Here is a 27,814-nt window from a genome sequence, read left to right on the forward strand (position 1 = left end):
ATTTTTTCAGCATCTACCATGTCAAGGCTCCTCAATTTTGTATTTCAGTAAGTTCAACTTAACTGACATCTTTTTAAATGATCTCATCATAAAATACTTGGGTACATGCTGATTTGCCTCTGAAATTGCCATTGGATTTTTTTGTAGTTGGGAATAGGACAATTATTATCACTTTAATTCAAAGTCAAACTTAAGTCTGCAAAATTAGCAACGTAAGTGGCAGATGATTGAATTTTTTAATAAATCAAAGTTTGGCTTTGGACATTAATTTCAATCTTTTAAGGGATAGAAACCGGGTAAAGAAAAATCCTAAGGTTGTAAAGGAAAAGGAGATCATGTTGAAGATGGTTTACCACAGGGCAAAGGAAACCGAAGGGGGAAAGAAGTAAAAAGCTTAGGTGTTTTCACTGTAATAAAGTAGGTCACAAGAAGTCAGTGTTAAGAAAAAACAGTTTAGAAAAAAAACTTCTAAGATGGATGTGGGGAAACAGGATAAGCCATTGAGTTTTGTAGAAGTGGTAAAGGAAAGCACAGTGGAAGAAAAAAGCTGCCAGAGAATGTACAACCTGATCAAGTTGGTTGAGAAAAAAGTGACAGATTTCTAAACTGGATAAATAAACTTTCAAACAGAAAAATTGTAAACATCATTATAAATCCCAATTGGGAAGAGAAGGATATCAGCTTATTGCTGCTCCCATTTGCTATTACAATGTATCAATAATATTGCACTTGAGCAAATATCAGAAAACGTAAGTCAGGGTAATCGTGCATTGATTGCATATTTCTTATTTCATTAATGAAGTTTACTTGCGAGGGTAAGTATTACTCGTGTATGCCAGGAGAGACATAGCTATAGTTTTCAAAGGTTAAAAATCACACAACACCAGGTTATAGACCAACAGGTTTAATTGGAAGCACACTAGCTTTCGGAGTGACGCTCCTTCATCAGGTGATGAAGAAGCGTCGCTCCGAAAGCTAGTGTGCTTCCAATTAAACCTGTTGGTCTATAACCTGGTGTTGTGATTTTTAACTTTGTACACCCCAGTCCAACACTGGTGTCTCCAAATCATGCTTTGTTTCAAGACTGGTAGATTGACCATTTGAATTACATCTTGAACACACTGCCTGGAACTTACCTTTAAAATAAGGAAGAGTTAGAGTCTAGGCTGTTTTCAAATTTTTGAGGGGGGTTTGATCTGGTCCATAACCTCTTCAAAGAAGAATTTGAAAAATAGTTGAAGGATAAAGAGAATGCAGGGATTTGAGGGAGGGGGACTAACTGAATTGCTCTTTGAAAGAGTTAGCATAGACTTGATATGCCTTGTGTGCTGCATTATTCTATGGTCTATAGCCTTACTCTGCTTGGACAAGTATGAGTGAATCTGCAGTGGATAGAAGTCAAAGGTACTACAAAATGAAAACAAGAGAACTAGATGTGGAAATCGGAAACAAAACAAATTGCTGGAAAAACTCAGGTCTCGCAGCATCTGTTCTGAGGATGGGTCAATGGACTCTATCTCAAGTACTACAAACTTCTATAACCAGTAAATTGTTGCATTGTATAGTGTCATGTATTTATTTTGGAGGTGGGGACACGTAATTCATGATAAACAAGAAGTAACTTTCTGTTTTCAGATTGAGCAGCTGGAGAAGACCAATTGTACTTTGGAGAGACACATCCATGGCTTGTTACAGAGTAAAGATGATGTGTCTGACCAAGTGAAGAAGTTGACCAACAAAAACCATAAGCTCTCAAAGGAACTTAATGATATCGATCGATTAGCTGAGAAACTTGAAAAGGATAAGGAATTAGCACTCTCTGTTGCATGTAATGAAATAAAAGTAGCTGAGGTGGGTTAGAATTTATCCACATAAGATGTTGTTTTAAAGCTTTTTATTACAAAAAAAAATCATTGTGACTGTGGAGTATAATTATGGCTCAATTCAAAATTTGGAAATCCTGTCTCTTCATTTAGAAATTGTATAGCAATAAATATTAAATTAGCAACCAATAGCAAAGTGGATATAGCTGTAATCCTGATATGAACACTTTTTTTATTCATACACAATGTTATAGATGTTGATTTTTAAAAATCTTGAATCTTTTTGCATTCTTAAGTTCAGCGCAACAATAACATGTATGGCTGTAAATGTTTAAATTAATATTTGAAAAGATTTTTGGTTGTGGCACAAGTGCACTTCTGACACTAAATCAGAATGGATTCAGATTTTATTATATTGACAACTGGATTGAGCTGAAAGTTCATGCTACTAGACTGCATGAACCTCTTTAATGGAATAAAGATATAATCATTGCAGGATTACTCTCTCATATTTTCTGATGTTTGCTCTTCAAATGCAATATCATTGATTACATTGCAGCAGCAACAGGGAGCAACAATAAGCTGATTTCCTTATGAATCCCAGTTGGGATTCATAATGATATTTGCAATTTTGCTGATGGAAAGTATTTTTTTCCAGTCTAGTTGTTTGTTTTTTCTGCTCCTGCAACAATCTTGTCCTTTGCATAGATGGCAATTCTTTTAATAAAATGAACTGCAGATGCTGGAAATCTGAAACAAAAATAGAAATTGTTGGAGAAACTCAGCAGGTCTGACAGTGCCTTTTGGGAAGAAAAGAGCCAATATTTAGAGTCTGGTGATTCTTCATCAGCAATCTCTATTTTTGTTTGGGAATTCTCCCCTGCTGAAAATGAGAAGATGAGGAATCCAGTACACTAGTGTCTTGGTTATATCTGAGGGGCTTCATCTTTGTTCCTTATGCTTCACTGGAGGTGCTATTTTGGAACTTTATCATAGACTCAGTCAAACATCCATAACTCAAGAAAGACTAAAGTATTTCTGCCTATAATGGAAAAGGTTACTGTTGCCTTGACATTCAATGTTACTGGCTTCTTTTGAAGTTGCCCTTAAGAAGGGCTACCAGTTAAATGATGTCACTATAGTCCTGTTGCACACTTCTAGTCACCTATTGCATTATTTGCTGAATTTGGCATTTTCATTACACCCCAGAAAAGCTCCTCTCTCACTGAGTGAAAGAAAACCCCTCATTTCCACAGTTTATAAAGAAAAAACTAACAACATATTTTCCTAACTCTAACAGTGAATATTAAAAAAAACTTAACAAACCAAAGTTCCCTTTCCCTGATCACTATCTAAACCCAACTCATTAAAATGCTGCTCCAATAACAATTTCTAAACATTAAGTTAACTTGATCTCTCAAAGACTATAGTCGTTATGTTATCTTTATTCCAGCCTTCCGATTCTGCTGTCTCCTCCCTGGGCCACTGCTTTACTTTTTTTAATGCGAGTATTTTTAGCTATCAAATGCCTTGGTACCTTTTTTAAATAGAGGGTGCCTTCTTGGAGATTTCTTTTGAGAGCGAGATGTTTATCTCTTTGGATGGTAGTTAGCTCTGACTAAATTTTCAAAATACCATTCCTTTTATACTGGCAAGACTTGTATCCACTCATTGGTTTGATGTCAATACAACGTAATTTAAATTCAATTGGTTTTTGGTATCCTGGGCATAATTTAAATTAATTGGTTAAATTCAAATCCGGTGGCCATAACATCAAAACGCAATCCCAAGCCAATGGTTGCGTATTATCAATTCTCAGCAATCTATGCAACCGTCGGCTCATCAGACACATGCTGTCAAAATATCTCCACTCAGAAAAGCATTTTATCTTAGTGACATGCACTCTTTTTGACTCCGTAACAATGGTAAATGTAATGCATTAAAGTTTCCTCTGTAGATGATTCAGATAGTTCTTCCCATAATAAGGATGTCAAAGATATTCTATCCTGTACATCTTTCTAATGTGAAAAGATCCTAATAGAACATAGAAAAGTACAGCACAGAACAGACCCTTGATGTTGTGCTGAGACTTGATCCTAATGTAAAATATAATAACTTAACCTACGCACCCCTCAACTCACTGCTATCCATGTGCATGTCCAGCATTTGCTTAAATGTCCCCAATAACTTCACTTCCACCACCTCAACTGGCAATGCATTCACAACTCTGTGTAAAGAACCTATGTCTGATGTCTCATTTATACCTTCCTCCTAATAGCTTCAAACTATGATGACTCGTACCAGTCAATCCTGCCCTGGGGAAAAGTCTCTGGCTATTGACTCTATCTATTCCTCTCATTATCATGTATACCTTGATCAGGTCTCCTCTCTTCCTCCTCTCCAGAGAGAAAAGTCTGAGCTTATTCAACCTTTCTTCATACGGCAAACCCTCCAGTCCAGGCAGCATCCTGGTAAACCTTCTTTGCACCCTCTCCAAAGCCTCTGTATCTTTCCTATAATAGGGCAACCAGAACTGGACATGATATTCCAAGTGTGGTCTCACCAGGGACTTGTAGAGATACAGCAAAACCTCGCAGCTCTTAAACTCGATACCCCTGTTAATGAAAGCCACATTGCCATACGCTTTCTTAACAACCCTATCCACTTGGGTGGCAACTTCGAGGGATCTGTGTACTTGCACACCCACATCCCTCTGTTCCTCCACTCTGCCAAGAATCATGTCTTTAATCCTATATTCAGCATTCGAGTTCGACCTTCCAAAATGCATCACTTTATCCAGGTTGAACTCCATCTGCCATTTCTCAGCCCAGCTCTGCATCCTGTCTATGTTGCGCTGCAGCTTGCAGTAGCCCTCTATACTATCGACGACACCTCCAACCTTTGTGTCATCTGCACATTTACTAACCCACCCCTCAACCTCTTCATCCAAGTCATCGATAAAAACTACAAAGAGCAGAGGCCCAAGACCAGAGCCCTGCGGGACCCCACTCAACACTGTCCTCCAGGCAGAATATTTTCCACCTACAACCACTCTTTGCCTTCTGTCAGCCAGCCAATTCTGAATCCAGATAGCCAAATCTCCCTGTAAACCATACTTCCTGACTTTATGAATGAGCCTACTATAGGGTCCCCTATCAAGTGCCTTGCTGAAATCCATATACACCACATCCACTGCTCTACCGTCGTTGACCTGTCATGACACCTCAAAGAACTCGGTAAGATTTGTGAGGCATGACCTGCCCCCCACAAAGCCATGCTGATGACTGCCTTTAATCACACTATGCTTTGCTAACTAGTCATAAATCCTAGCCCTCAGAATTCTTTCCACAACTTTGCTGACCACAGACGTAAGACTGACTGGTCTGTAATTGCCAGGGACTTCCCTATTCCCCTTGAAAAGTGGAACAACATTCGCCTCCTTCCAATCCTCTGGTACGACTCCAGTGGAGAGTGAGGAGGCAAATATCCTTGCCAGCGGCTGAGCAATCTCCTTTCTCGCTTCCCGGAGCAGCCTAGGATAAATCTGGTCTGGCCCTGCCGACTTATCAATCTTAATGTTTTCCAAAATTTTAGCACATCAATTTCATCAATCTTCACCTGGTCAAGACTGTATCTTTTCTTGGTGAAAACCGAAGCAAAAATCTCATTTAGGGCTTCCCCTATCTGCTCAGATTCCACGCACAAGTTCCCTCCGCTATCCCTGATCGGCCCTACCTTCTCCCTGAGCATTCTCTTATTCCTCACATATAAGTAAAATGCCTTTGGGTTCTCTCAAATACATCTTGCCAAGCCTTTTTCATGCCCCCTCCTGGCTCTCCTCAGTCCATTTCTGAACTCCTTTCTAGCAAGCCTGTAATCCTCTAAAGCTGTGCTAGATCCTTGCTTTCTCCACCTTACGTAAGCTGCCTTCTTCCTTTTGACGAGAAGTTCCTCTGTTCTCATTATCCAAGGTTCCTTAATCTTATCCTGCTTACCTGTCTCAGAGGAACAAATTTGTGCATCACTCACACCAACTGCTCCTTAAATAGTCTCCACATGTCTGCTGTGCCCTTTCTGTGGAACAATTGCTCCCAGTCTGTACTTCCCAACTCCTGCCTGATAGCGTCATAATTACCTTTTCCCCAATTAAATATCTTCCCTCGGTAACTGCTCCTATCACTCTCCAAGGCTATGCTAAATGTGAGTTGAAACTTTATTGCTGGAACAGCACAGCAGGTCAGGCAGCATCCAGGGAACAGGAGATTCGACGTTTCGGGCACAGGCCCTTCTTCAGGAATGAGCAGAGAGTGTTCAGCAGGAGAAGATAAAAGGTAGGGAGGAGGGACTTGGAGGAGGGGCGTTGGAAATGTGATAGGTGGAAAGAGGTCAAGGTGAGGGTGATAGGTCGGAGTAGGGTGGAGGCGGAGAGGTCAAGAAGAAGACATTTCCAACTCCCCTCCTCCAAGTCCCTCCTCCCTACCTTTTATCTTCTCCTGCTGAACACTCTCTGCTCATTCCTGAAGAAGGGCCTGTGCCCGAAACGTCGAATCTCCTGTTCCCTGGATGCTGCCTGACCTGCTGTGCTGTTCCAGCAATAAAGTTTCAACTTTGATCTCCAGCATCTGCAGACCTCACTTTCTCCTATGCTAAATGTGAGGCAGTTGTGATCACTTTCACCAAAGTGCTCTCCCACTGCGAGATCTGCCACCTGTCGGCTTGTTGCCGAGCATCAAATCCAAAATGGCCTCTCCCCTCGTCCGTCTGTCTAAGTACTGAGAAGTAAACCCTCCTGCACACACTTGACAAAAACGGCTCCATCCAAACCATCTGCACTGAGGAGGTTCCAGTCGGTATTGGGAAAGTTGAAATCACCCATAACAACAACCCTGCTACTTTCACACTTTTCCAGAATCTGCCTGCCTATGAGATCTTCAATTTCTCTACTCCTATTAGGTGGTGCTATTCCTAACTTCCACCCATACTGACTCAGTAGCCCCAAGTACTGATCCATGCTCTAAGTTCGTCACTCTTATTCTGGACACTCCTTGCATTAAAGCAGACATACTTTAACCGATCCCTATGTTTCATCGTGTGAGAAACCTTCCTGATAGATTCAATATATCTTGTTACTGGGCTGTCTGCAACTGACCCCCTCAGACATGTGGCTGCGATTCCCACCCCACTGCCAAACTAGTTTAAACCCTCCCGAATCGCACTTGCAAATCTCCCACCCAGGACATTTGTACCCCTCCAGTTCAGGTGCAACCCGTCCTTCATGTACAGGTCCCCAGAAGGTATCCCAATGGTCTAGGTATCTGAGGCCCTCCCTCCTGCACCAGCCACGTGTTAAGCTGCATTCGCTGACTCTTCCTCATCTCACTATCTCGTGGCACCGGTAGCAAATCTGAGATCACTACTCTACTCGTCCTGCTCTTCAGCTTCCAACCTAACTCTCTGTAGTCACTTTTCAGATCCTCAATTCCTTTTCTGGCTATGTCATTGATGCCAATATGTACCATGATTTCTGGCTGCTCACCCTCCCCCTTCAGAATCTTGTAAACCCGATCGGCGACATCCCGGACCCTGGCACCAGGGAGGCAACATACCTTCCAGGAGTCCCATTCCTGACCACAAAACCTCCTGTCAATCTGTCTAACTATTGAGTCCCCTACCACTAGCGCTTTTCTATTTCCCCCCACTTCCCTTTTGAGCCTCAGTGCCAGAGACCTGACAACTATGGCTTTTCCCTGGTAGGCTGTCCCCACCAGCAGTATCCAAAATGGTATACTTATTGCTGAGGGGAACAGCCACAGGAGATCCCTGCTCTAATCGCCAGTTCCCTTTCCTCCCCCTGACAGTAACCCAGCTGTCTTCATCCTATGTCTGGGGAGTGACCACCTTCCTGTACATCCTCTCAATTTCCCCCTCAGCATCCCGAATGCTCTGCAGTTCATCCAGCTCCAGCTCCAGTTCCCTAACTCGGTTTTCAAGGAGCTGGAGTTGGGTGACTTCCCACAGATGTAGTCGATGATCTTTGAATCAGCACCAACAGATTTTATTTTCTTCCTAAAGTTCCATCCTATGCCCAGATTCACTTTTGAGCTGAAACAGTCTAAATTAATTCACCTTTCTCCTGCAAGTTGAGAAACTTGCTAATGGGTTCTCCAATATTTTCTACAGCAAGTCAATTTTCACTGCTCAATAAGTTTTGGGAATTTCTTTTAGGTCACACCGTGGATTGGGTTCATCAGCGATCTTGTAAGTGGGCTCTTCGCCATTTGCTGACCTTGTAAACTTGATGCAGAAGTTGATCCGGCTTTGGTATGCTGTCTTGTAGCTATCTGTTGTTTGCTGTACATTGTGCAAAGTTGCAAGTCATTTAAATTCTATCAACTTTCAAATCTGGAAAGTGCCTAGAAAGTTTCCAATTTAAACTAAGTTGGAAAGACAAAGTACAGGTTGTTCTTCTATAATGCATGTTATAAACAATACTATTTGGGTGTAATGTGATTGGTGAATCGGGGAATGGTTTTTTAAAATGCTAACTGCTTATTGGCTCTTAAATGATTCCATCCCCGGTTATCTTACGTCCATTCTAGGTGTTTACTTCACATCAGCAAAAGAGGTTGGATGACAGGGCAAATTTTTTTTCTGAATGTATTGATGTTTTTGAGGATACTTTTAGAAATTGTCGCAGTAGAAAAGATTTGGGTTTCACGATTCTCCTTATTTTGGACACTACCAAGCCATCCTCCCACCATTGGTGAGCTTTCTGAAAACAAAGTGCTAATTCTATTTCTAAACACAACCTCTATCACTCAACCCACGGATGAGGGTGCAATAGCAGCTTTTAAAGTTTAAGATGCACGTTCAGGAAGCTGATTGCAGCTACAGAGGGGAACAATGAGGACAGTGTTCTTCAATTTTGGAAGAGTTTTAACATTAAGAATGCTATTGATGACATTGTGGAGGCCTGGGGTGATGTCAGTAAAGAATGCTTGTATGCAGTTTAGCAGATGCTTTGCCCAGATTTTCTTCATAATTTTAAAGGTATTGAACCATAAAAGGAGCCTTCAGCAATCAAAGAGCATTGTGTTGGTCTTGTTATGGGCACAGTGGTGAATCCCTCTGCTAATTAAACCAAACACTCAGAAAAGCTCACCTTGTCTCGTATTCTTAAAATGAGTGACAGTAACTCTCAACTTCCACTATTTAAAGGAAAAATATCAATTTATTAGATTGGATTACTTACAGTGTGGAAACAGGCCCTTCGGCCCAACAAGTCCACACCCACTGGGTGGGTCCGAAGAGCAACCCACCCAGACCCATTCCCCTACATTTACCCCTTCACCTAACACTACAGGTAATTTAGCATAGCCAATTCACCTAACCTGCACATTTTTGGATTGTGGGAGGAAACCGGAGTACCCGGAGGAAACCCACGCAGACACTGGGAGAATATGCAAACTCCACACAGATAGTTGCCTGAGGCGGGAATTAACTTTGTCTCTTTAACTCTGAAGTGAACATGAAACAACATCTATGTATAACTCTAGCCTCCTTTCTCCTGACTGTTTGTATCTGCCTCCACCCCGAACAATCTACTGTTCCAATAACCACCAGTATTAAAATTACATCAGCTTAACTTTCAAAACCAGACATTGGCGGTCATCTGTAGTGTCCTCCTTCCCTGGCTGCAGATCTCCCTGGGTCGTCTTTTGTCTTTTGCTGCAAAGATGTTTCATATGAAAAAGATGCCTTTTGATAGAAAGTGCTTTTCTGGCAGTTACTCTGGTGATGACAGTTGTCTCTCTGGCTAACCCTCAATGTCTGCTTCTTTATACCCCAAACATTGGATCGTCTCATTAGTTTGTTTGCAGAACAGTAAAATTCAAATTTGATTGTCTTTTAGTATATTGGGGCATAATTTAAACTGGTTAAATTTGTGAAAACAGCTTAGGTACTTGTTTCACAGTCACATGATACATACTTTCAATTTTCCAGTACACTCAGACTGCTAGTCAGTCACATGACAGGTACCTGCAAGCTGTCAGTGCAAAACCGCTTTCACTCTCTCAAAAGGAAAGTACACACCTTCAACTTCATAATATTCTTGAAAAGCAAGTTGAATCTGAAGTGGAGACCGATCTATAACAAATTGTTGCTGTGGAGGAAATTGAAGCCTGAGATGAAAATGAAAAGGTCCAGGGTGCAGGGTCCCAAGAACCTTCCACTTCTCTTTTGTCTTCTATCCTGAGGGAAGTTGAGAAGCAGTTGCAGCTCTTAGAAGACAGTGACCACACCGCAGAACACAGCAGGATAGCAGTTTGTGGTATTAATCTGGCACCCTATGTACAGCTTGGAAGAAGAAAAATGGCAAAGCAGCAATGACTGGGTGCCTTTTTTAAACCAACCCTCGAGAACCAGTCTGAGGGCAATGAACCACAGCCAAGTACTTCTGGACTAAATATTTTATTTTCCAGTAACCCTGCACCTAGAACTGCACCTGAAATTGGTGATGATGGTGACCCTCAGCCCCCTGTCTTAATACAATACTGTAACTCAGCAAACTCAAACCTCTTAAAGTGTTAAATTTACCCCATTTCATTAAAATCTATTGTTTGTTAGGCTAACCACTATTTGTTTCTATTTTTACTAATGTTTTCGGTGGTCTGTCCCAACCTTGTAGTTCCCACAGGCCCTGTTATTTCTATTGTGTGGTTTTATATAACACGAGGTTGCAAGACAACACAACTACTATGTTATAGCAGAACAGACTGTCTCAAAACTCTGGACCATGAACTAAAGGGTGTGATGACCCATTGGTCTTCCACCTCTGGCTTCTAAATCCGTTCTGACTGATGGATTAGAAATCTAATTGTTAAAATCTAATGTGAACAGTTTGAGCATCTTATTTGAGTTTCAAATAAATGGGAGACTATAACAGTACCCAGCACTAGTCTTCCTGTCAGCTCATTTGTATCTATGCTGGTTATCTGAAAGACCAAATGAGTAGTCTTGTGACCCAGCTCTTTTCTGGTAGTACTGCAAACATTTAAGTGCTTAACCAATTCCTTATGCATATTCTCGATTCTAACCAACCAATGCACTCTTATGTTTCCATTTGTTCCTTTGCCACTCAGTTTGTATCAAGGCCATTTCATTTTTGATTTTTCAGATCAGGAACTGTTTCTCTTTATCTACTTATATTGAGCACCTCTCTTAGATCACCTCCTGACCTTTCTCCTCTTCTATAAGGAGAAAAGTCCCAGCTTCTCTTAGTCGATCCATGTAATTGAAGTCTCTCCCTAGAAACCATTCTTGTTAGTCTTTTGTTCTTCCACATTCAAGAAGTCTGATGCCACCTAGGACAAAACAGCTGTCTTGAGTGGTAGCATATTCGCAAACATTCATATCCTCTACCACTGACAGTAGCTGCAGTGTATACTATCTACAACATGCACTGTAGAAATTCACCAAGGCTCCTTAGATAGAACCTTAATATTACCATCTAGAAGGATGAAGATAGCAGATACATAAGTACCACCACGTGCAAGTTCCTCACTCAGCCACTCACCATCCTGACTTGGAAGGATATCACTGCTCTGTTACTGGGTAGCTGGATTGAAATTCTAGAACCTCTTCGCTAACAGCATTGTGGTACATACACCCCAAAGACTGCAGTGGTTCAAGAAAGCATCCCTGCTCAGGGTCGATTAGGGATGGGCAAGAAATGCTGGGTGAGCCAATGAAACCCATGAATGAATTAAAAAAAAACCAAAATTCTTGTCTAATGCTTTCATATCCTTTTAATTTAAAAGACCCAGACTTGGACTCAGTATTCCACTTGAGGCCAAACCGCTGTTTCTTGAGGGTTAATCATAGTATCCTTGCTATTGTACTCTATGCCTCTAATTATAAAACCCAGGATTCTGTATGCCGCCTTAACTGTTTTCTCAATGTCTTGCAATGGTGAACAATTTACATATAGCCACTATTTTTGAAATTGCACTCATTTCTTTATAAACCCTTACATTCTGCTAGGAAGACTAAGAATCACATTATGCTTGTCTGAATTAAGCTTCATCTGTCAAGCGGCTACTTGATGGACTAGTCCATCTGTCCTTTTGAAATTTCAATATCTGTCTCATAGTTTACATTACTTCCAAGTGTTGTCATCAGAGAAATTGAATCTGCACTAAAATCTTGCTCATTAATATATGCATACTGATCCCTTACAAACCTCTATGTATACCTTCCTCCATCCAAAAAACACTGCTCACAACAATGTTTTATTTGCTCTATCACATGACTAACTTCATTTTCTTTCTGCCACTTTTAATTCCATTGCAATTACAGGCAAGGCAATTGGGTGATACTTTATCAAAGGCCTTTTGGAAGTCCCTGACAACTACATTATCTTTATCAATCCCCTCTTACTTCATCAAAAAAGAACTTGACTGAGTTAATCACTTGATAATACAGAACTTTAGTATTGTTGAAGAAAAAGCTTTTCATCTTGCACTCGTCAGGACTGGTGAAGAATAGAATATCTCAGGGAATAGCAATTTATACTACATGGGAAAAGATTTTTAAAATTAGTTTCAAGTGAACTTTGGTGCATTCTCCACAACAATATCTTGACCAATTAACTGTCACCCCAAGATTTTGTTTAAATTCAAAAAGGCAAATCAACTATGATCAAGTTGTTGTCATAATGAATGCTCCAGGAAACAGTACTCCCATCCTATCCCACCCAAGCATTTGTTTAATAGATACTAGGATATGTTCATTTTGTTTGTAGATGTTGGGATCCTGTGTAGGAATGTATGTAGCTCTTAACAAGTGTAAGTGAATCATATTGCAGCCTGACTATTGCTCTTAATTGGCTATTTGTGTATTTCTTTCCATTCGCTGAACAATCAAACTGTGGCCAATCATCAATCATTGGACACTATGTTCTGACCTTTGCAAGTACAGGTTGGTTCAGCTTAGTCAGTACTCTTGTTTATTACAGACAGCTGAATAAACATACCTGAAATCCTGTTCGAACTGAAATTCATGCACCACAATGCTCAGTTGTGTGGCAAGGCAGAATGTATTCTCAGCTTGATTAGTGGCTTTTTTTTGTTTTATTTGTTTTGGAATGTGAGCATTACTGGTTAAACCAGCATTTATTGTCTTTTGCTGTTTGTGCTGGAGAAGGTGATGGTGAGCTGCCTTGAACTGCTGCACTCCTTAAGTGGAAAGATGTTATCAATCCCATTTTGCTGCTACATAGGAGCAGCATGAAATGACTAACTTCATGTGTTGTTCAGGTGGCAATGTAATTGTCCAGTAATCCAAAATCCCAGACTTATCTTTTGTCCCGAACCCCACACTTACACCTTTTTCCCAAAATCCATAAACGGGATTGCCCTGTATCAGCGTGTTTCTGCTCCACTGAACTTATTTCTTCCTGTTTTGACTTCATCTTTCCTCAGTCCCCTGTCCTGTTCAGTCTCTTGTTACTTATATCATTATTCTTTTGCTGTGTTTAATGAGATTGACAATTTCTAGGTTTCTGCCCCATGCTGCCACCTTTTTACCCTGGATATGCAATCCCATTATGCATCTGTTCCCTTTTACGATGGTCTGAAGGTTGTCTGCTTCTTCATTGAAAACAGGCCTGAACAGTCCCTGTCATCCACCTCGCTCCTTCACCAGGCTGAGCTCGTTCTCACTTTGAACAACTTTTCCTTCAACTTACCCCCCTTTTTCAAGTCAAAGCTATGGGTATGTACATATATCTCAGTGATGCCTGTCTCTTTGTGAAATATGTGAAACATTTTGTGGTCTAGTCATACTTGGGTTTCTACACGGAACTATTTCTCTGAAGCATTGATGATGTCATCTGTGCTGCTTTTCGCTTTTCTGATTCACTGATGACGTCATCTGCGCTGCTTTCACTTTTGTCCAGAATTGGAAAAATTCAGTGTTGCTTTCAATTTGCCTTCTCTTAGCTTCACCTGGACCGTCTATGACTCTTCCTTCCTTGACTTCTTTGCTTCCATTTCTGTAGATAGGCTGGCCACCAATATCCACTACAAATCCATTGATTCCTACACTTGCCTCAAATACACTTCCTAAAGCCTGCTTCCTTGAAAGATTGCTTTCCTTTCTGTCACATCTGGAAGGAGAAAGTGAGGACTGCAGATGCTGAGATCAGAGCTGAAAATGTGTTGCTGGAAAAGTGCAGCAGGTCAGGCAGCATCCAAGGAGCAGGAGAATTGATGTTTCGGGCATGCCCGAAGGGCTCATGCCGGAAATGTCGATTCTCCTGCTCTTTGGATGCTTCCTTTCTGTCACATCTGTCTGGATGATGCCACCTTCCACTGGACTGCCTCTATGTGGCCTCCTTTTCCCTCAGCTAAAGCTTCCCCTCCATCCCCCCACCTCATTAAAAAAAAATCATTGTTGACATAACCCTTCATCATCTGACCCATCTCTCACCCCATCCTCTCCATCCTCCCCTCATAGTGTTCCCCACATCCTTCCCTTTCACCCATCAGTCTCTGCATTCAAAGGATTAATTTCTACTTTTTCTATCACCTTCACCACGATACTACCACCAAAGACACAATCCCTTCTCCCTACTGTCTGAATTCCCCTGTTCGCTCTACAACACACTGGTCCACTTCATGAGCACATCTAATGCTTCCTCACTCCTTCATGACACCTTCACATGCAATCACAGAAGGTAGAACACCTGCCCATTTATCATCTCCTTCCTTATTATCCAAAGTCCCAAACACAGGTGATGCGGCATTTTACTTGTCTAATCCATTTGCTGCTCACAGTGCAGTCTCCTTTACATTTGCAAGACCGAATACAGTCTGAGTGACCTCTTTGGAATACCTCTGCTGTCTCTAGAGGTATGACCTTAACCTTCCAGTTGCTTTCCATTTCAATAAACCATCCTGCTCCCATGCTGGCATTTCTAACATTGGCATGCTGCAGTGTTCCAATAAAGCACAACATAAACTGGATGAAAGACACCTCATTTGCCATGTAGGCACTCTATTGCCTCTGCGACTCTATTGAATACCACAAATTTACATCATGATTTATGTCCTCTATTTCTCTTACATTTTCTGCACCCATGGTCATCTCTAATTTGTGTCTAATTGACTTTGCTCTCAACACAGCCAACCTATTTTCTCTTTGTGCACATTATTTCATCCTTATTTACATATCCATTACTCCTTTGCCACCATTAGCAATCCCATTGTGTTTGCTATGGGCAACTTCTGTATGTTCTACTTGCTACTGCTCCTCTGTCAACAGCATGAAAAATTGCCATTTTCCAGCTCTTTTCATAGATGAAGAAGAATCAGATTGGACTCGAAATGTTAACCGTTTCTATCTCTGTAGGTGATGCCAAACCTGTTTTCTTTTCAGGTTTCCATCACCCATAGTATTTTGCTTTTGTTATCTTCTGATAACATAGGTTTGAATCCCATTCTGGCAGATGGATTTTTAATTCAAAATTTTTTTAATACAAGAAAATGTGAAGTGAGACGGGTGGCCTGATGATCACCACGTTATGACTGTTGATTGTTGTAAAATCCTAACTGGTTCACTAATATCCTTTTAGGGTGGGTATTCCGTCATCCTAACCTGCCCTGGCCTATGTTTGAATCCTAACCTTCAGCAATGTGGTCAACCCTTAAGTACCCTTTACGCAAGTAAGGAAGTGCAATAAAGGCTGGCCTAGTCAGTGTGCCATATCCCATGAGCAGATAAAAAACAGAAAATGAGAACACTATCATGACATTGCTACTGATATGCATGTCTTTTTGTGAAGGTCAGGTCTCGCTCTATATGTGGAAAACTTGCTAAGAAATTATTGAAGAGCTGACTGTATTCTGGCGTCGCTCTAATGCTACCTGAATGGTAGAAGTACTTGGGTGCTGGGGCCTCCCAGCATTTATGCCCCCAGCACCATACGTTAACTCCAGCTTAGCACCATGTCAGATGCTGCAAGCCAGGAATTGCCTTTCACAGTTTGCGTCTCTGAAGAATTGAAAATAAGATATTTGACAGACAATTTGACACCCTGCTTTGCTGATAAGGATCTTGAGGTGGTTCTGGTGGATTGGGTGGTGGAGAGAAGGGCCATTCTCCTTCCCCTAAACCACCAGACAAAACAAAGAAGTTGCCATTCTGGTCAGTGCCATTGCCATGGTTCAGAGGAATGCGCAGTCACCTGATGAAGGAGCAGCGTTCCGAAAGCTAGTACTTCCAAATAAACTTGTTGGACTATAACCTGATGTTGTGTGATTTTTAATACTGTCCACCCCAGTCCAATACCCTCCACATCTGAACAACCAGTGACAGCTTCTTAGAGGATGCACAGGCAACATAGTCTCCTGCACCCTTTACCAGCTCAGATATTGTTATCCTATGGGTACTTTATCGAGATTAGACTTGGATATACATTCTCGTGAGCACATCACTAGCATGTCTGTGAATCTGACCAAGGAAGAAACACCCCAGGTTGTCAGCACTTGAACAACTGCCAAAAACAAGGCACCTGCTAAGTCAGGGCGTTATAAAAGCAGAGTGCCGGAGTAACACAGCAAGTCCTGCGGACAGAGAAATGACATTAACAGGCTGGTTTGGCAGAGGCACTGTATAACTGGATTGAAGGTCAGAGCCAATGCTATTAGTATGAGCATTTGGCTGTCCCTGGACAGGTTGATAGCTGCCATCGAGAGCAAAGTATAACAAAATGTTCATGGCTAGCAGAAATGTATACAGATCATCTGTTCATCATTTTAGCCACTGGTGGTCAGCATCAATGATAAAGTGATGGGGATGAGGAAAATTGTGTTTTTTGCTTAAGGAGCCCCATCCATTCAAGGGGACAGAATGGTGCCAATAGGCACACAGCTACAGGAGGTCACATACAGATCCCAAAAAGAAATCTTCTCTACCACCACTCTGTCTATGTCCCCCAACCCTGTGAAAGTTCAGGCTCAGGAGGGTGAGCCTGCGTCTAGCCAGGGTGCTCTCAGCATTACTGAACCCTCTATCCACAACTGCCAGTGGGATCATTCATCTAAACCTCTAAGGCTTCCTCTATAGGGCAGGCTTCCTGCACTCCAGTTGCAAACCACAGAACTGCACTAGATGTACGAAAGAACAAAGGAAAAGAAAACCTTATGAGCATATATAAATGGCACGACTGACTTTTTATTGTAAATAGAATGCCACATTTGTAAATTTGTTGACACTCTAAATCAATGCCAGTTTGATTGACTGTCATTTTAGCAGTAGCTACAAGAGTAAGGCTACAGAAGCCACCCTTCCTAAGTGCTACGTGATGTTAAAAGCAAGTGTAACGGAGTGATACTGTTTCCCTAATGCTGCACTCCTATCATGATGAATGTCCTGACTCCTCTGACTTAATGTCCTTATGCTTATCTTCAGAAGACTTCTGCAATTCCTCCAGCTCTTCAGTGTGTATAACATCCTCTTTTTGTCCTAATGGAGCAGAACATCATATCATTGTTCAACCTGAAATGTTGTAAAGCCTTCAAACAATTGTTCGTGTCAACTTTTATTGGACACAAGGAGGGAGAAACTAAAAAAGCAGCATTTTCATTTGGAGTATAAACAGGGTCTACTTGTCTTTCCAGCAGTCACAGATTAGCTATCAATGAAGGATGACTATATCTAACTCAGCTATATTGGAAACACTTGTCAATTAAATTCTGGCTGGCTTCCTGCTCTCTGTCGTGGGAAAGGTGATGTTCCTTCTGCTTAATGTTCTCATCCTTTGCCCTTCTAGATCTTCAATGTGCATCACGTCATTTCTTTGTCTGCTCCAGTTTTCCAGAACACACCAAGCAAGGAGAGTGCAGGCCTGTCCAAGCATTGGAACCTCATCTTAAGAAGGCCTCACAATGGCTCTATTGGAAGAAATGGCCTATACTTGCCCTCAGTCAGCGTAACAGTCATCAGCCATGATCGAAGAGGGTAGCCCTTGTCTCCCAGCAGTCAGTGTTGTGAGTCATCCGGCCCATAATAAGAAGTAGGAAGAGTTAAGGCTATATGCAATCAAAGGCAACTTCCAGGGTACTGGACACAGACTTCTTAGGTGTGGTTCCAATAATCACAGATGACTTGGACCAGATAGAACAATATGGCCCTCTCAGCTCAACATGTGTATTGTCTGTAGTTCCCTGTACCTGGAATATTCTGACAGATGATCGAGTTCTGTGATGGTGTCACAGGGCATCCTCATTTAGTGACAGCAGCAAAGAGCCTCACTTTGAGAATGAAAAGTTGTCTACCTCTTATATCTTTACCACATCCAGTTTCGCATTCATTTGGAGACTGTTCATAGTTTATAGAAACTAGGAGCAGGAACAAAGATTGCTCTTTAAAAGGAGCAGTCTTCAAAATTGACATTTGAGAAGCATGTGCCCTGAAGTAATCTTCAGAGAAGACAAAGAACTGGGAGGCGAGCTCTACACTGAGAGCAAAGTTGCCACCTCACTCAACTTGGGGTAGCATTTGTTTCAAGCCAAACTTTGAGGAGAAAGTGAGGTCTGCAGATGCTGGAGATCAGAGCTGAAAAGGTGTTGCTGGAAAAGCGCAGCAGGTCAGGCAGCATCCAGGGAACAGGAGAATCGACGTTTCGGGCATAAGCCCTTCTTCAGGAATGAGGAAAGTTTGTCCAGCAGGCTAAGATAAAAGGTAGGGAGGAGGGACTTGGCTCCACCAAGGATATGCAGGTCTTTGGACTCCTCCAATCGTCGTTTCGCTGTGGTCTGACGATGGAGGAGTCCAAAGATCTGCATATCCTTGGTGGAGTGGGAGGGGGAGTTGAAGTGTTGAGCCACAGGGTGGTTGGGTTGGTTGGTCCGGGTGTCCCAGAGGTGTTCTCTGAAACGCTCCGCAAGTAGGCGGCCTGTCTCCCCAATATAGAGGAGGCCACATCGGGTGCAGAGGATGCAATAGATGATGTGTGTGGAGGGGTGCAGAGGATGCACCCCTCCACTGGCTAACTGGTTGGTAATCCTCTTTTTCTTACTTCGAATAATGGAGTTACATTTGCCACCCTCAGTGTCTATAGATTTTGGAAGATGTCTATCAAGAACATCCAATACTCTGCTCATTAAGATTCAAAGCCTTTAGATTTGTCTGTTTAGCTTTGGTAGTCATCTTAGCTTTACTTTGCACTAAGGCCTCATTTGTTTTTCTCCCTGTTTCTGTCTTTCACTTCTATTTCTTACCTTTCCTCCTTTGGTTGTATTCTTGATTGTCCCATCTCGGTCTCCATGCTCAGGTTTATAGCCTCCCTGACAGCTCTAGCAAATAGATCCCCAAGGACATTGGCTCTAGTCTGCCCAGATGCAAGCCGTCCTGCTTGCACTGGTCTCATCTTGCCCAGAAGTAGTTTGGCTCAGTGTCCCAGGAATCAGAATCCCTCCCTGTTATGCTATTTCTCTGGTCATGTATTCATTATCTTGCTTCGCATGAGTACCTCCTCTATTTCTGTAGGCCTTCATTGTGTAATGACCACACAATAGCACTTGTGTCTGGATTCATTGTGGACAATTCCATTAAGCCCATGTGGAGAATATTAGAAACAAAGCAGCCTCTTACTTATATTATTAGTCAGCAGTCACAGCACACACAAATGTCAGTTTGCTACAATCCTTAATCCGGTGAGACATAAATTCATTTGATAAGGAGAACCATGGCCTTCTGACACTTCAGACCTTATTCAGCTGCATACTGCACATGGTATTGGTGATTGTAAGTGCAATGGGTTCATGATACCTTGTCCACAGCCCTCGGTCCAGATGACACAAGAAAGGTGGCAGTGCATATAAGAGCATGTTGGGAAATACTTAAAGTTCACTGTGAGAGAAAAGCAGGTCCACACTTTCATTCATGCTGTGATATCTTGGTAAAAGCAAAGTACAATGAATGCTAGAAAACTGAACTAAAAGCAGATAGTGCTGGAGAAATTCTGCAAATCTGGCAGCATCTGTGGCTGAAAGAAAGTTAATGTTTGAGTTGAATATGACTTCATCACCTTGGAAGATTGACTAGTGCTTCTCCAATTTCTTCCCTTTTCTCTGCATCCTTGGGTGCATCCCAATTGATTTTGATTTACAACATTTAGGATCACCAGCCTTTCTAAACCTCCTCTATATCAATGTTTAGACCATCCAATATCTCGACTACCTCCTCTTTCATTTTATTGTTGCCAAAGTTTTATTGATTGGAAATATGTATGTTGTAGGGTTTTCAGGGTTTGTACGTCCACCATTGCTTTTCCTGTTACATGTAAATTACTAAGACTTGTGGATAGTACAAATTTGATGCTTGTGTTTGATGTAAAATTTTGCAGTATAGCACACACTACTAGCAAATTTAAGAAGTACAGACTATTGCAAGAATAATTTAATGTGGAGAAGTCTAAAGTGGTCCATTTTAAGGACAATGACATAGAGAGGCAGTATTATCTCAATGATATTTTGTGGTGGGTATACAAGCAGAGTACAAGCATATTCAAAAATCTTTCAAGATGACCAGGGAATTAATTATGCCGTTAAGAATATGTATGGAATATTTGGCATTGTAAGCACAGGCATAGAAAACAGAAACAAGGAAGACATTTGGAAAGTATTGACTAGGCCTCAGCTGGAATATTGTGTGGAACATTGTGTATCATAGAAGGTTTGCAACAAAGGTTCACGAGACTGATTCCTGAGCTGGCAGGGTTGTTCTATAGGACAGACTGAAAAGACTAGGACTCTATTCTGTAGAGTTTCAAAGAATCAGAGATAATCTAATTTTGACCTACAAAATCCTTAAAGGGCTGAAAAGATAGGGGAAGAAACTATGGTATCTTTATGGGCAGCACGGTGGCTCAGTGGTTAGCACTGCTGCCTCACAGCACCAGGGTCCTAGGTTCAATTCCAGCCTCAGGTGACTGTCTGTGTTGAGTTTGCGCATTCTTCCCATATGCGTGGGTTTCCTCCGGGTGCTGTAGTTTCCTCCCACAGGCCAGGTGAATTGGCCATGCTAAATTGTTCGGTGCATTAGTCAGAGGGAAATGGGTCTGGGTGGATTACTCTTCGAGAGGCGATGTGGACTGGTTGGGCCGAATGGCCTATTTCCACACTGTAGGGAATGTAATCTAATCTAATAACCAGAAACACAGTCTCAGATTAAAGGGTAGACCATTTAGGACAGAAATATGGAGGAATTTCTTTGTTTGAAGAGTGATGAACCTTTGAAAGTTCTACCTATGCTCCCTAGTTCTAGTTTCACCCAACAGTGGAAACAATCTCCCTGCTTGTATCTGATCTGTTCCCTTCATAATTTTATTTGTATCTATAAGATCCCCTCTCATTTTGGATTGAGTTGAGGAGAAACTTCTTTACCCAGAGGGTTGTGAATCTGTGGAATACTCTGCCCAGTTGAGGCTACCTCATTGAATGTTCTTAAGGCAAAGGTAGATATGTTTTTGAACAGTAAAGGAATTAAGAGTTATGGTGAACAGGCAGGTATTTGGAGCTGAGTACATGAAAAGATCAGCCATGTTATTATTGAATGGTGGAACAGGCTCGATAGGCCAGATGGCCTACTCCTGCTCCTATTTCTTACATTCTTATGCCTGCAGCACATGAATTGTAGTGGTTAAAGAAGTACTTAAGTTCATATTGTATTTTATTTCATATCTGATCACTCCAAATAACCCATTTGGAGCTCTGCAACAATTTCATTTTATATGGATATTCATGCCTTAAAAGGTAATGAAGGGTGACATAATTATGTTACCTCATAATGCAGTTACATGCATCATAAGTAATTATGTATATATTACATGGTATATAACTTTTGGTATGCGTAACCTGCATTACGATGCTGGCATCACTTACTTGAAATACATGGAACAAATATGATCGTTTTACAGCCAATTTTAGATGGTACTGTATTGTTGAAGTATAATATTTAAATATCTTTATAATAGATTGAAATTGAAAAGCAAGAAAGGGACATTGTTTTATTGGAGCAAGCCATCGTAAAACTCAGATCCGTAAGTGGTACTATGTAATTTTGAAGACTCAAAATCGAAACTGATTTAGTTTGATTATAGTATTAATAATATAGGTCAGTATTCCAGAGTAAATGATTAAATCTAACTAAGCTTGCCTAGGGTTTTAACAAGCTAGATTTCTATTGGTTTGACTAGGTTTCTTGAAGAATTAAGTTATTTCTCAAGAAATCTGTACTATACCAGATACAAAGATCAGAACCAAGCTTTTATTTTACTGAATCTGACTTTGCAAGTTTGTTATATCCAATTTACCTTGGAATTGGGCAAGAGTTCAGACCGACAGAGAATTCAAATGCTTTTTCCCAACAATTAACCATTTTTAAAACATTTGGCTCATATATTTTATTAATCATCCCGTTTTTACAAGTTATTTCTTCCCCTTCTCCAGGATACCGCAAAATCCAAGCAGCAACTTGAGGAAATTAAAGCAGAATTACAGGCAAAGGCTGAAGGCAGCAATGAGGCATTAATTCACTTTGAGAGGTGCCAACAAAACAAAGCTCAAAAGATCCTTGATACAGGTTGGCTGTTATTTGGAAATACCGTTTGATTTTTAAAAAAAATCACAACTTCTAGATAGCAAAATTGTTTAGGTATTGAAGTTTTAAATCGTGATGAAAGTTCATTTTGAGGTTGTAGATAGCTTGGTCAGTGATTACATTTTCTGATGTAGTGTGGAGGAGGTGTTTAGGCCAAGAACTTTTGTGGCCTAATGCTTGTTCTGTGCTAAGTTAGCTACTTGCAGCCAATATGATGTTGGTGGCCCACAATGCTAGAGAAAGTAAATTTTAGCCCAAAGTTGATATTCCTAATTGAAATCCACTGACTCATGCTGGAAAGGCAATGCACATTGTCATCAAATGACAGCATAATCAGGCTTGACCTTTGAGTTTTTGTAGTCAGGTAGCTTGCCTTACGTACTGTCCAAAAAAAATGGGCAAAGACTGCTTGGTACCTTTGATTCCATGCTAAAAGATCTGTGTTTTCAAGAGAATTGGGAACATAAACTTACAAATACCAAATTATTATGCCATACAAAATATGCTTTTGGTCAGGAAATGGGATCATTATGTCAGGAAAGTTTCAATTTATAGTACAATACAAAGTTGTTTTATTAATCTATTCTAGGGTAAATACTTGTTATGATATCCTGAAAGAAACAATACCATCTCATTTTTGATGGATATTTAAGCTTTATTAGTCTCAGTGGCTTTTTTATCTTTTAATTTAAAGTGGAAAAGAGGAAATTAAAAGAGGAAAGTTATTAAATTATTAATACACATAATAACTATATAATATTACGCACTTACTGCACTTGTGAAAACCATACAATTAGTGATCATAAGGAAAGTATGCTTCTTGGTAGTAAGTAATTCGACCAGGCTCATTACTATCAGATTGCTTACTAACTCCCTTGATATTTAGACCCATTTGCAAGATTGATAATTTGTGTGAGCAAGTGATATTTAGAAAAGTAACATATTAAAGAATATTAATTTAGAGTTATTAATTATTAATTTAAAATTGGAGATATACTAAAGCCTACGATATCAGTAAAATGACTACTATCTCTTTTTAGTGTAGACACTTCCAAAATGTGTGTTTATGAAAGTTGCCTTTTTATTTCAATTTTTCAGTATTTGTATTTTTAGAGAGGGTAATGCAATAATTTCATTGATTAAGTATTTATTTATTCATAGAATATAGAACATAGAACAGTACAACAAAATACAGGCCTTCCTGCCCTCAATGTTGTGCCAACCTGTTATCCTACTCTAAGATCAAACTAACCTGCATACCCTTCATTTGCTATTATCCATATGCTGATCCATTAAATATCCCTAATATATCAGACACTGCTACTAATGCTGGCAATGCATTCCACGCACCTACCACTCTGTAAAGAACCTACCTTTGACATCTCCCCTAAACCTTCCTCCAATTACCTTAAAGTTATGTCCCCTTGTGATAGCCACTTCCACCCTGGGAAAAAGTCTCTGACTATCTGCTCTATCTATGCCTCTCATCATCTTGTACACCTCTATTAAATCACCTCCCATCCTTCTTTGTTCCAATGAGAAAAGCACTAGCTCCCTCAACCTTTCTTCATAAGACATGCATTTCAGTCCAGGCAGCATCCTGGTAAAACTCCTCTGCACCTTCTCTAAAGCTTCTACATCCCTTCCTATAATGAAGTGACCAGATCCGAACCAGATGAAGTAGCCAGGGCTTTATAGAGTTGCAGCATAACCTCGTAGCTCTTAAACTCAATCCCATATGCCTTCTTAATAACCCTATCAACTTGGGTGGCAACTTTGAAGGATCTATGGACCTGGACCCCAAAAGCCCTCTGTTCCTTCACACTGCCAAGAATCCTGCCTTTAACCCTGAATTCTGCATTCAAATTCGAACTTCCAACATAAATCACTTCATACTTTTCAGGGTGAACTCCATTTGCCTCTTCTCAACCCAGCTCTGCATCCTGTCAATGTCCCATTGCAACTTGCAACAGTCCTCCACACTATCCACAACTCCACCAACCTTTGTGTCATCATGAAACTTATTAACCCACTCTTTCACTTGCTCATCAAAATCATTTATAAAACTCACAAAGAGCTAAGGTCCCAGAACAGATCTCTACAGAACATCACTGGTCACTGAGCTCTCAGGCTGAATATTTTCCATCTACTACCACCCTCTGTCTTCTATAGGCCAGCCAATTCTATATCCAGACAGCCAAATGTCCCCGTGTCCAATGTTTCCTTACTTTCTGAATGAGGAGAAAGTGAGGTCTGCAGATGCTGGAGATCAAAGTTGAAACTTTATTGCTGGAACAGCACAGCAGGTCAGGCAGCATCCAAGGAACAGGAGATTCGACGTTTCGGGCACAGGCCCTTCTTCAGGAATGAGCAGAGAGTGTTCAGCAGGAGAAGATAAAAGGTAGGGAGGAGGGACTTGGAGGAGGGGCGTTGGAAATGTGATAGGTGGAAAGAGGTCAAGGTGAGGGTGATAGGTCGGAGTAGGATGGAGGCGGAGAGGTCAAGAAGAAGACTGCAGGTCAGGAAGGCGGTGCCGGGCTGGAGGGATTTGGCTGAGACAAGGTGGGGGGAGGGGGGATGAAGAAACTGGTGAAGTCCAAGTTCATCCCCTGCGGTTGGAGGGTTCCCAGTCGGAAGATAAGACGCTCCTCCTCCGACCGTCTGGTTGTTGTGGTTTGGCGGTGGATGAGTCCAATGAGGCCATCTGTGTTGTACGTATTTTGAACTGGTCCTCCTGGGAGCAGATGCGGCGGGCCGCCTTCCTGACCTGCAGTCTTCTTGTTGACCTCTCCGCCTCCATCCTACTCCGACCTATCACCCTCACCTTGACCTCTTTCCACCTATCACATTTCCAACGCCCCTCCTCCAAGTCCCTCCTCCCTACCTTTTATCTTCTCCTGCTGAACACTCTCTGCTCATTCCTGAAGAAGGGCCTGTGCCCGAAACGTCGAATCTCCTGTTCCCTGGATGCTGCCTGACCTGCTGTGCTGTTCCAGCAATAAAGTTTCAACTTACTTTCTGAATGAGCCTACTATGGGGAACCTTATCAAACGTCTTGTTGAAATACATATACACCACATCTACTCCTCTACCTTCATCAATGTGTTTTGTCACATCCTTAAAGAATTCAGTAAGGCTTGTGAGTCATGACCTGCCCCTTACAAAGCCATGCTGATTATCTCTAATCAAGCTATGCTTTTCCAAATATTCATGAATCCTTTCTCACAGAATCCTGTCCAATAATTTGCCCACCACTGACATTAGACTCACTGGTCTGTAGAGTCATAGAACCAGAGAGATGTACAACACGGAAACAGACCCTTCGGTCCAACTCGTCCATGCCAATCAGATATCCCAACCCAATCTAGTCCCACCTGCCAGCATCTGGCCCATTCCCCTCCAAACCCTTCCTATTCATATACCCATCCAGATGCTTTTAAATGTTGCAATTGTACTAGCCACCACTTCCTCTGGCAGCTCATTCCTTCGATGTACCACCCTCTGTGTGAAAAAGTTGCCTCTTAGGTCTCTTTTATACCTTGTCCCTCTTACCCAAAACCTATGCCCTCTAGTTCTGGACTCCCCCACCCCAGAAGGAGACTTTGTCTATTTATCCTATCAAAGCCCCTAATGGTTTTATAAACCTCCATAAGGTCACCCCTCAGCCTCCAACGCTTCAGGGAACACAGCCCCAGCCTATTCAACCTCTCCCGATAGCACGAATCTTCCAACCCTAGCAGCATTCTTGTAAATCTTTTCTGAACCCTTTCAAGTATCACAACATCTTTCCGATAGGAAGGAGACCAGAATTGCACGCAATATTCCAAAAGTGGCCGAACGAATGTTCTGTACAGCTGCAACATGACCTCCCAACTCCTGTACTCAATACTCGGACCAATAATGGAAAGCGTACCAAAACGCCTTCACTATCCTATCTACCTGTGACTCCACTTTCAAGGAGCTATGAACCTGCACTCCAAGGTATCTTTGTTCAGCAACACTCCCTAGGACCTTACCATTAAATGTATAAGTCCTACTCTGATTTGCTTTTCGAAAATGCAGCACCTCGCATTTATCTAAATTAATCTCCATCTGCCACTCCTCAGACCATTGGCCCATCTGATCAAGATCCCATTGTAATCTGACGTAACCTTCTTCACTGTCCACTACACCTCCAATTTTGGTGTCATCTGCAAACTTATTAATTGTACCTCTTATGCTCACATCCAAATCATTTATATAAATGATGAAAAGTAGCGGACCAAGCATCGATCCTTGTGGCACTCCACTGGTCACAGGCCTCCAGTCTGAAAAAAACAGCCCTCCACCACGATCCTCTGTCTTCTACCTTTGAGCCAGTTCTGTATCTAAATGGCTAGTTCTCCCTGTATTCCATGAGACCTAACCTTGCTAACCAGTCTCCCAAGGGGAACCTTGTCGCATGCCTTACTGCAGTCCATAGAGATCATGTCCATCACTCTGCCCTCATCAATCCTCTTTGTTACTTCTTCAAACAACTCAATCAAGTTTGTGAGACATAATTTCACATGCACAAAGCCATGTTGACTATCCCTAATCAGTCCTTGCCTTTCCAAATACATGTACATCCTGTCCCTCAGGATTCCCTCCAACAACTTGCCCACCACCGACATCAGGCTCACCGGTCTATAGTTCCTTGGCTTGTCCTTACCACCCTTCTTAAACAGTGGTACCATGTTTGCCAACCTCCGGTTTTCCAGCACCTCACCTGTGACTATCGATGATACAAATATCTCAGCAAGGGGCGCATCATTCACTTCCCTAGCTTCACACAGAGTTCTAGGGTACACCTGATCAGGTCCTGGGGATTTATCCACTTTTATGTGTTTCAGGACATCCAGCACTTCCTCCTCTGTAATATCGACATTTTTCAAGCTGTTACAATCTATTTCCCTTCATTCTATGTCTTCCATGTCCTTTTCCACAGTCAACACTGATGCACAATACTTGTTTAATATCTTCCTAATTCCCAGGGTTATCCCTATTCCTTTTCTTGAACAAGGGAATGACGTTTGCTACCCTCCAATCATCTGGCACTACTAGAGTGGACAGTAGGACACAAAGATCATTGCCAAAGCCACAGCAATCTCTTCCCTTGCTTCCCTAGTAACCTTGGGTATATCCTGTCTGGCCCAGGAGACTTATCTATCCTCATGTTTTTCAAAATTTCCAGCACATCCTCCTTCTTAACATCAATCTGTTTGAGCATATCAACCTGTTTCTCGCTGTCCTGAAAAACGACAAGGCCCCTCTCACTAGTGAATACTGAGGCTAAGTATTCAGTA

The 27,814-nt window shown here is 41.5% G+C and overlaps 1 protein-coding gene across 6 annotated transcripts in view; it reads left to right on the plus strand.

Annotated features, from left to right (window-relative positions):
• Positions 1-27,814, plus strand: part of LOC122550866 (testis-specific gene 10 protein-like) — a 134,476-nt gene that overhangs the window by 16,890 nt on the left and 89,772 nt on the right. For 2 of the 6 annotated variants that reach the window (XM_043692219.1, XM_043692221.1), the window contains exons 3-5: positions 1,636-1,851; positions 21,865-21,930; positions 22,340-22,472. In XM_043692219.1, the coding sequence (XP_043548154.1) occupies positions 1,636-1,851; positions 21,865-21,930; positions 22,340-22,472 (415 nt within the window). Of the gene's footprint in view, positions 1-1,635; positions 1,852-21,864; positions 21,931-22,339; positions 22,473-27,814 lie in introns of those variants that run through there. The other 4 variants (XM_043692220.1, XM_043692222.1, XM_043692223.1 and 1 more) reach the window with 4 other exon arrangements.

This window comes from Chiloscyllium plagiosum, chromosome 6 (assembly GCF_004010195.1).
Source record: "Chiloscyllium plagiosum isolate BGI_BamShark_2017 chromosome 6, ASM401019v2, whole genome shotgun sequence".
Classification (NCBI taxonomy): Eukaryota; Metazoa; Chordata; class Chondrichthyes; order Orectolobiformes; family Hemiscylliidae; genus Chiloscyllium; species Chiloscyllium plagiosum.